Below are 10344 nucleotides of genomic sequence, written 5' to 3' on the forward strand. Positions count from 1 at the left end.
TTTTCGATTTTTAGCACTAAAAATAACTGCCTGAAAACCCGTATTCGAACAGCGCAGTGAGTTCATTTTTTTATCCTTAATTGCAATTAAGTTAGCCCTTAATTACAATCTAACCTGGTGGTAAGTAATGATTCAGTCCAGAGGCGTGCATACAGGGTGTGCACAGGGTATGCAGATGATATAAAATGAAGAAAATCCCCAGCACTAGTTATAAAAAAACCTTAAAAAAACTCCGAGCCGGTGGTAGAGTCACTACAAACAGACTTGACGTTTCAAAAGTGCTTATAAATTAGGCCTACTTGAAATAAATGAATATTGAATTTTGAATTTTAAGAATAGGCATTGTAAGAGTTATTTAAAGCTTACCTTTACCTTTAAGTATTTATAACTCGTACTGGAGAATTTCTTCATTTTATATCGCCTGCATACCCTGTGCATACCCTCTATGCACGCCACTGATGAAGGTGAGCCCGCTTCCAGAGAGAAAATTCAGAAGTTATAAATTCCCAAATTGCCTTAAACGGAAATCGAACCCTACTTAAAATTCACAGCGCTCACCGTTGCGCCAGAGAGGTCTACGTTATGTACTCATAAGTACTTTTGAGATTTTTATCACTTATAATAACAGCCTAAACTAACAGCCTGTAAAACAAATTTATATATAATCTAATAAAATAATTTTCTTGTATAAGCAAACATATACGCGAGTACAAGTACCTACGCGACGCAAACTCACACACGCACAATCATACACTCAATCATCGAGACAACAATTTAGGGAGAGCACTTACGCCTGTAATACAGATTTTTACCTAAATCAGGGACAGCAGATTTTAAATGGCACCATTACATACATTTATTACACACCAATATAATTTGTGAGGTACGCATTTGTTTGTATAATTATTATAATTACTTTACGTTACTTTACTTGTACATGTAACTACCTATGATAAAAAAAAATAAAAATCAAGTATATTCAAATACAGTCAAACCTGGATAAGCGAGAGTTCAAGGGTGCACAATCTCATTCTCGCTTATAGAGGTTTCTCACTAACCCGAGTTTCTCGCTAATGCAGGTACATGGGTAGCGTTTCTCTCTTATAGAGGTACGCAGCAATAACAAGACATATTCATGCACTATGTAATTTTATTTTATTTAGAACTTATTTACATTTTAAAAAATCCGTGAATTTCGTTTGGGTTTCTGTTTTTGTATTTTGAAATTTTTTCTCTAACTTTATGAGTTAGTATAGTTACTTTGTCGAATATTGCTTGCTCGACTGTCGCTTGTAAGTTATAGATAAGTAGCAGTCTCACTTACGGAGGTCCGTGAGGGAAAAACGACACTCTTACAAAGGTTTCTGTTTCTCGCTAATAGAGGTTTTGGGAGCTTAAAATCACGGGTCCTGGCTATTACTCTCACTTATAGAGTTTTCTCACTTATCCAGGTTTGACTGAATATATATATGAAGCGGTTAAAGCGCATTGGGTAGGAGCTGTTCTCTTAATTTCACCTCTAACTTTTCTGAATTATGTGCGTTTTAGTAATTTAAATAACACTTGCTTCAACGGTGAAGAAAAACATCGTGAGGAAACCTGCATACCTGAGAGTTCTTTACACACTGGGTACACGTATCGAGGCCGTAGTCCACCACGCTGGAGCGCCTTCTCTTTGTTGGAGGAGACCCGTACTCTGCAGTAGTCACAAAAACATTGTGAAAAAGATAGTACTAATTTTAGACCTGTAAATTCAGTTTAGCGATCTGCGTATTGGCACCGCTTTGATCTATGAGTAATGTAACAGCAATGAGACGCGTGTTATGCCATTTAGACGTTGATAGTCTCAGACCAGTTTAGTTAGAATTTGGGAATTTATAATTTCTGAATTTCCTCTGCTCTGGTCTGGTGGGAGGCTTTTGCCGTGGCTGGTTACCACCCTACTGACAAAGACGTGCCGCTAGGCGATTTAGTGTTCCAGTACGATGTCGCGTAGAAACCGATTTGTGGTATGACTAGGTACCACACTCCCTAACAGGTTAGCCCGCTACCATCTTAGACTGCATCATCACTAACCACCAGGTGAGATTGCAGTCATGGGCTAACTTTTAGTGGATTAAAAAAAATACATCGTAATGTGTGGCATGCATAGGTAAGAAATAGGTTTTTCAATTTTATTTATTTAAGTTATTATTATGCTTTATTTTATGGAATTACCGCCGCGACGATAGGACCGAGTGCGAGAACGTTGATCGCTAGTTAACAGCTGAGAGCTATTGTAGGGTACCCATAATTATCTTTTCCTTGGACGAATTTTTAGTAACCGTTAATTACTGTATCTTTAAGTAAAACATAAAAATAAAAAAAAATATGTTCATAAATTTGGATCATGTCATGTATGACATATTAAAATATCCGCACTGAAAAACAATGATCCTGTATACGTCACAATTTTTTGTGGGCCTATTCCCCTGTTGAAGTTTATGTACTCTGAACTGGCGTCAGCTAATGGCGGAGCTAATTTTCTATTTATTCCGTATTTAATTTATGATTCATTACGGAACCCTAAAATGGTTTTTATTTCTTCCAGATATACCTCCACTTCAATAACATGATGATCTCGGTATACGAGGAAAAGTACAACTACGATTGGAACTTGTTCTTGTCGGACCTCGGCGGGAGTGTTGTAAGTTCTTTTTAACCTTCAACGCAGAAACAACGTGGTGTTGAAAGTTTCACGTGCCTGTGTGTGTTTGTGTGTCTGTCTGTGGCTTCGTAGCCCCTGAACGGATGTGTTCATAGCTATGTTTTGTCCAAGATGGCCGCGGTACGGAAATGGCGGAATACATAATTTTTTCACGCGTCCCTCATTATTGGTATCCAACAAAAGGGCTTGCTTGACTAGAAAAATACCTACTATCCACTTTGAAATAGTTCAAATCCGCGAAGGCCTCCACCAAAAAATGACGAAAGGCTTCTTTTTTGTTCACACCTCCATTCATATATTTATTTAAATTATATATGTATTTGTATCTTTACATTTTGGTATTTATGTATATCTATCAACACTCTTGGCACTATCCCGTTCTCTTGCTGTAAGTCCTATCTACAAAGGTTGCCTGTAAGAGATTGCTTGCAGCAATAAGGCCGCCTTTGCATGTCTACATTGTGTACTGTATACTCCTTACTGTTTCTTTTCCTGTATGTTATACGTGCAATAAAGTGTTTCTTCTTCTTCTTCTTCTTCATATTTGCTTTGTGCGTCCAGGGCCGTAGGTGCGATTCCCACATCTGGAAAAATGTTTGTGTGATGGACATGAATGTTTTTCAGTGTCTGGGTGTTTGTCTGTATATTATAAATATTTACTTGTAATTATATTCATAAAAATATTCATCAGCTATCTTAGTACTAATACCAAAGCTACGCTTACTTTGGGGCTAAATGGCGACGTGTGTAGGTATTGTCGTAGTATATTTATTGTTATTATTATTTATTATTATCAGTTTAGTTGGGGGGTGAAGGAAAGACAATCACCGGCTTTGCACGCCAGGTAATGCAAATACACTGTGACTTCGTAATTGATGTTTAAATGACCTCTGTGTAAACGTGTGTATTATGCAAATAAAGACCTATCTATGTATCAAACAAAACAGCAAATATAAACACACCTTTGCATTTATTATATTAGTTTCCCGTAAAATACTGAAAAGCCTTGGTTGGTTGAATTGGTTGACTGAAAAGTCGGTTGTTCAAAAAACCGCGGCCCTAATCATTGTGAATAAGACTAGAAAATAAATCAAGAGAAATAAACTGTAGTATTTGCCAGTTAGATCTCCGACCGCAGAGAAACAGATGTTTTCCATATTATTCACACATGTCTTAAATCTCACAACATTGCTTCTTGTTGTTAAGATTTCTCTTCAAATAAACTAACATTTTGTTAACATAACTCTACAACGCTCATGAATTCCTTCCATAGTAATATTATAAATGCGAAAGTATGTTTGTTTGTTGTCCCAATCGACTTGATATTAGTTGAGAGGAAGGAGAGTCGGATAGGCTACTATTGATCCTGGGAAATATCTAATTCCCAAGGGTAGTATACAGGAATATTCGTGTTTTTACAGCAATTAACGGCCTTTCCTTACGTCCTAACAAAGCAATCGAACTATTCACCGCGGGCAACACTGCGGAGCGTAGCTAGTTAATATTATAATATAAAGATTTTAAACTAAGATTTTCATGGTTAATCAACATTTTTTAAATATAGTTCAACGGGTACATACCACGATAATATTTTTGGATTTGGCGATATTTCGACCCAGTTGCATGGATCATGGTTACGACGGGACACTAAATCAAAATAAAAAATTATCGTGGTGTGTACCCGTTCAACTATATTTAAGAAATGCGAAAATAAACCTTTGTTTTTTAAGTAATGTCCACGATCACTGGAGTTTCACAATAGTACTTTATGCATCAAATATGGTTATATTGCATTCTTCAGTCGAGGCGGTATTAGGCGCGTGAGCTTAAAGCGAATGCGCTAAGAAAGCCGAGAGTCCAACAAGAAATGTACCATACGTGTTGCATACGACGATTTTCATGACCAGGCCAGGTCTCCTCAGGAATGAGGAGGGTTTCGGCCGTACTTCACCACGCCAAGTGAGGATTATTATATTTCGCACACCTTTAAGGACGTTATGGAAACTTTCTCCGTGTTAAAACAATTGATATTTTATATTTGCTAAATTAAAAACGGACATAACTCCGAAAATTTGGAGATGCGTGCCGGGGGATCGAATTCCGACATCGGTCATCCCGAAAGCAACCCCGAAGTTTTAACGGTTTTTTTAATGTTTAAATATTTCACGTCATCATAGACGTTAGAACGTCGGCTTTTACGTAAAGGAAACGTCCCAGGTCGTACCTAATGCATGCTATTGGAGCTCTGACGTAGTACAAATAAGCAAACGTATTGAACATATTTACGAGGCTTCCCACTTAATTTTACACTATGTGCACTGTCACACTGAGATGCCTTTCCATCTAAAAGCTCAATGTAAATTTCAAGCCTCAGTCTATGGGGAAACGGGAAATAAATGTGCAATAAAGTGTTTCTTCTTCTTCTTCTTCTTCATATTTGCTTTGTGCGTCCAGGGCCGTAGGTTCGATTCCCACATCTGGAAAAATGTATCTGGAAACGGGAAATTAATGTCTTTACTAACTGTGATAAATGGAAAGAAATGTCTGTTTTACATATTTTCTTCGTTGTAATTTTTGTATTTCACTGGGCCCTGAGTTTAACATGTAGTGGAAAATATTATCTACTTGTTGCACTTTAGATCGTACTATCTTTAAAAACAAAGTCATTTGCTTTTTAAAAAAGTTTTACGGCAACTTAAAAGGTTAATAACTTAACTTTAACTTAAAAGATTAATAACTTAGTTTATGGAATTTCAAACTATCAGATTCCTAAGGTACGTAACGAAAAAGTCTCTTTGCATTTTTTAAGCAAATTTAAAACATTTTTTAATATAGTTTATTTAATTTAACTAGAGTATGTAGGTACCATTTTTTTCGATAACATTTTTGGCATCTTGTAGGTAGGGACATAATCCCATTGCAATATAAATTTTGGGGATTGTGATCAAAAAACCGCGACAAGTAGTTTTGGCAGTCCTGTCGTAATGATAACCTGACAGAATTCTGAAGAGACCGAAACAGGTGGACATCTGAAGGTGCAAGGTCAGGACTATACGGCGGATGCATTAACACCTCCCAGCCAAACTCTCTTAATTTTTGCTGAGTGGCTAAAGATCTGTGAGGTCTAGCGTTATCATGATGAAAAACCACACCCCTTCTGTTGATTAATTCCGGCCGTTTTCTCTCAACTTCTTGCTAATTTCATCAGTTGGTCGCAGTAGAGTTCAGAATCTATTGTCCTGCCTGGCGGGTAACAGCTCATAATGACTTATGCCCTTCTAATCCCACCACACACACAGCATCACCTTGTTGCGAGTTAACCCGGGTTCACCACTGTGTGTGAAGCCTGACCGGCCTTTGACCACGATCTTTTTCGCACATTCTTGTGATGATCCACTTCTCATCACCAGTTATCAGCTTCTTCAACAAAAAACAAATAATATACGATAAGACTAAATGGTATGAGTAATTATTTTACGTCTAATGTTCTAAGCGTTAACTATAAAATGAGAAATTGGAAAAAATATGACCTAGCAACATTCCGCAGGTGTAAAGTAATACGTGCGTGAGGCGTTTTCACAGATTGGACACAATGCACTGCATACAATGGCTTAATATTCTGGATTCAGGATTCTTTATGATCTTAACTCAATGGTACGAGTATTTAAGGCAGCTGAATGCGATATTACACCAAATGTTTGGTTGATTAAATAACCTGGCGTAACGCCAATATTTGTTTCATTTTGGGCACGGTTAAAGATGCGCTGGTCGTTTTTCTAATGACTCATTGGGCATTCGTCTATACACAATATTTACTGTACCTCATTATTTTACGTCCTGTTTGAAAACTCTAATTCAAGGGTATAAATCACCGGATATTATATTTAATATTTATTTAAAGGTGATTTGGATCATGGGTGATTCTAGGATAGACAAATGTCTATTACCTATTGGGACTAAACTAAAGGGATAGTTTAAATTGTGTAGTTTATATTGAGCACGAATTCACATGACAAACAACAATAAACACTTCTTTCATGTAGCCAAACTAAAACAAAATGTAGTGTATATTTATAAATTTTATTATATTTATTATCTTATTTCTAATTATTTTGAGTGTATAATCTATGTATATATATTATTGAATTGCAATTTCCAGTCTATTATTGCATTATTCCGTGAGTTTAGGTAGCCTGGAAATCACTTTTAATGATAAGTTCGCCTTTTGTACATAATATATTTATGTAAGTGTTTCCTATGTTCTGCAATAAAGTTGTTTAAATAAAATAAATAAATTGTAGCGCTTACTTGCATATCCTGCGAAGTGTTTTCTGTTTTAGACGATTTAGCTAGCGTCTGTAAAAAGTTGCTATCAAAAAACGTAATTGAATCTGCCAACTGAGTTGAAGTTTGAAACAAAGCAAAATATTGACTTAACAGGTTATTTAGTAATCACTTTTTGCCAAAACTGCACCTTCGTTCTCTTGTATTTTCACTTTTTATTTTTATTCTCGTTTCCTGTGTTGTATAATAAAAGTATATTTATTCTTCATTCATTCAACAGTCCACAGTGGACACATAAATTAATTGTCAACTGAGATACAGAATCGGCCTGCATGTGGGCTATATCCATCAATTATTTCTATAAAACACTTTCACAGAGCAACAGAGACAGACGCCTTCAGTGTAAGATTTTTAGTTATCAAAACTCCTTGCTAGCATATCTGGCCTTCACTTTGTCAAGAATTTTTGAATTCAAATTATTGGTCCTCAATTCGATCCGGTTGTATGTATGTTTGTTTGTACCTAAATATGTTTCGGAAGTTTTCACAAGCGGTGATAGCCTAGTAGTTAAGGCTTTGGCTTCGTTTCGACGAGACCAAGTTCGATTTAACGGAGAATTAACGGGATTATTAGGACGATTTAAGGGGAAATTTTAGGAGTTATGTAAATTCAAGAAATTTAAATGAAACTTTGTTTGCGGTAAAGGAAAACCTGCATGCCTGAGAGTTTCTCACAAAGTTCTGAGGGGTGTGAAATCCACCAATCCGCACTTGGCCAGCGTGGTGAACTACGGCCGAAGCCCTTCTTATTCTGAGACCTGTGCCCTTTAGTGGGCCGGTTAAGATTTGATAAAGTTGATGATGATGAATGTTCACGCGTGACCACAAAATTAAGAACATACAGAAATCGTGTACACGACTTATATTGAAGCATTAAAAATAACTCCACTTTAGTAGTGTTACTCGAACAGGTGGTCAGTCACTGAATTCCATTTAGCAGTTGACAGCAACTGTTTTATTTCTAACTAGCTGTTGCCCGTGACTTCGTCTGCGTTTGATTTTGTTTTTTGATGTGGCATTAAATTTAGTTGTATCTAGTTCTAAAAAAAAAGTTTGGGCAAAATTGAACACATATTATAACCTCTATAGTACAAAAATAATGATTTAAATGTCGCAGTTATGGTGTAAAATCGTCAAACACTTTGATCTCCTCTCCCAAAGGAACCGAGCTTAATTTCGGAATAAAAAGTATCCTATAATACTTCTAACACTTCCAAGAATATGTGTACAAAGTTTCATGAGGATCGGTTTAGTAGTTTTTGCCTGAAAGCGTAACAAACAAACTTACATTGACATTTATAATATTAAGTAGGGATGTTCTAAACGATTACCATAATTTGGGGAAAAGCAACATTCCGCGGATGTGAAGTGAGACGTGCACTTTGGCTGGCTTTTTCACTGTTTTTGGATACAATGCACTGCATGCAATATTGGCTGAATGAGGGTTCTGTAGGTTCTTAATTCTGGGCGCATAACTTCTTATTAGACAAACTGTTTAACTTTTTTAAATCTTATAGTTCGCTTAAAATAATCCTTTTTTTGCAGGGTTTCCTTTTGGGTCTCTCAGTGGTTGGACTTTTCAATATCATCGGCTACATCTGGGTTTACTTCATCAAGCCCTTCATTTGCAGTAAGAATAAGAAAGTTAGTGGCAGCCACAGTAACAGTATCTCTGGCAGCGTTGCCACTATAACCCAAAGCGAATATTTGAAGAAATACGACCAGGAGAAATAAAAGTTTATTTTGTTATCTGTGGCATTCAAAGTGTAACACACTTCTTCTTTATCTTCTTTTGTGTCTCGATTACAGATTATAAATTGTTGTCAGATTTTAAAACCTTGTCAATAGATCCTCTTCCTTAGTCGTTCACTCTTGACGGAGTAGTCGTGATTGACGATGATACATTTTCTTAAGCAACAGCAGCCCCCGCGATGCGCCTCCACTTGTTACGATCTTCAGCGTTTCGGAAACATTGGACTATGGAGGTTTGTGTTGTCTATGTTTTCCAGTTGTGGCAATCGAACCCAAAGCTGGACTCAGAAAGCGTCACAATCAATAAATGGACAATCGTTAGTCGGTAATTATAGTATATGCTTGGATAGTTATAGTATATGCTTGGATATTTAAGTTAGTAGTACAAATAGATGGACTTTGAAGATGGTATAATCTACTTGAAGATATTGATGCTCTTGAAACATGACTTCGGTACAGCATCAGCGGCGGTCATCTAAATAAAAAAGGGTTCGCATCAAACGGTACCTACGCTGCATCAAACTGCAGCGTTTGGCAGATGTAGATTGATTATATTGGTCGCGCCGCTCTCATAGTTTAAACGACGGTCACATTATCAGCGTTTTTAGAATTACCTCCTTACGTCGTTACGTTAACCACACCACACCGGTGAAATAACCAAAGGTTTTCCAGGACACGCAAAAAAACCCCTTGTACTATTTTATGCAAAAAAAAAAAAATATATACTATGACAATACACACTTCGCCATCTAGCCCCAAAGTAAGCGTAGCTTGTGTTATGGGTACTTAGATCACTGATGAATATTTTTATGAATAACATGCATAAGTACTAAAGAGAAACACAAATACTTATAATTAATAAAAAATATATTGTTTAGCAATTTCTTTATTATATTTTTTTGCCTGGTGGGACTCTTACGCCAGAGCTAGTTACCCCTTTACCCCGTTACCAGTTAAATAGACCCTAATATTGGACGAAAATTAAAAGATAAAGATAAACGTCGGAAAAATGTAGTACGTGATATTCCTATGCGTAGCACAACTTTCTCTAACAATTTTTTTTATTGTAGGTAGTTTTATTTTCAATAGATGCAGTAAGGTTCTTTCCATTGGCTCACTACCTTCCCATAATTGTAAAAGAGAAATAAATAAGTGGCTCCCAGATTTAGATTATGATAAGACTAAAAATTTACTTTCTATACAAGAATAAAATACCTACCGTACACATACACACACACATTCACATACTCACAAAACGACTATTAATAGTTAGACTAGATATTAATTATTATGTAGGTTAGAGCAATAATTTACACCCAAGCTTTTTTATCGATTACGTAGTCCTTTATACTATAATAGGACTTTTCTATAAGCTTACGTTTAATACAAACTTTGAACTTTTTAAGAGACTTCTCCAAATAGTTTAGAATAATACCTTTTTAAATTGCTGTTGAGCCGATTTGCACCAGCTATGTAAGCTAACCCTTACATTAGTCATCCGCAAGCTGTGTTGATAACCCACATTAATGTCTGCCGATTCAG

General features: G+C 36.3%; 1 protein-coding gene across 1 annotated transcript in view; it reads left to right on the forward strand.

Moving 5' to 3' along the window:
• Nucleotides 1–8784, forward strand: part of LOC120628824 — a 61367-nt gene extending 52583 nt beyond the window's left edge. Inside the window, exons 12-13 of the mRNA XM_039897448.1 lie at nucleotides 2591–2686; nucleotides 8596–8784. Of these exons, the coding sequence (XP_039753382.1) occupies nucleotides 2591–2686; nucleotides 8596–8784 (285 nt within the window). The remainder of the gene's footprint in view (nucleotides 1–2590; nucleotides 2687–8595) is intronic.
• The last annotated feature ends 1560 nt before the right edge of the window (nucleotides 8785–10344 follow it).

The sequence above is a fragment of the Pararge aegeria genome, chromosome 13, assembly GCF_905163445.1.
Source record: "Pararge aegeria chromosome 13, ilParAegt1.1, whole genome shotgun sequence".
Lineage (NCBI taxonomy): Eukaryota > Metazoa > Arthropoda > Insecta > Lepidoptera > Nymphalidae > Pararge > Pararge aegeria.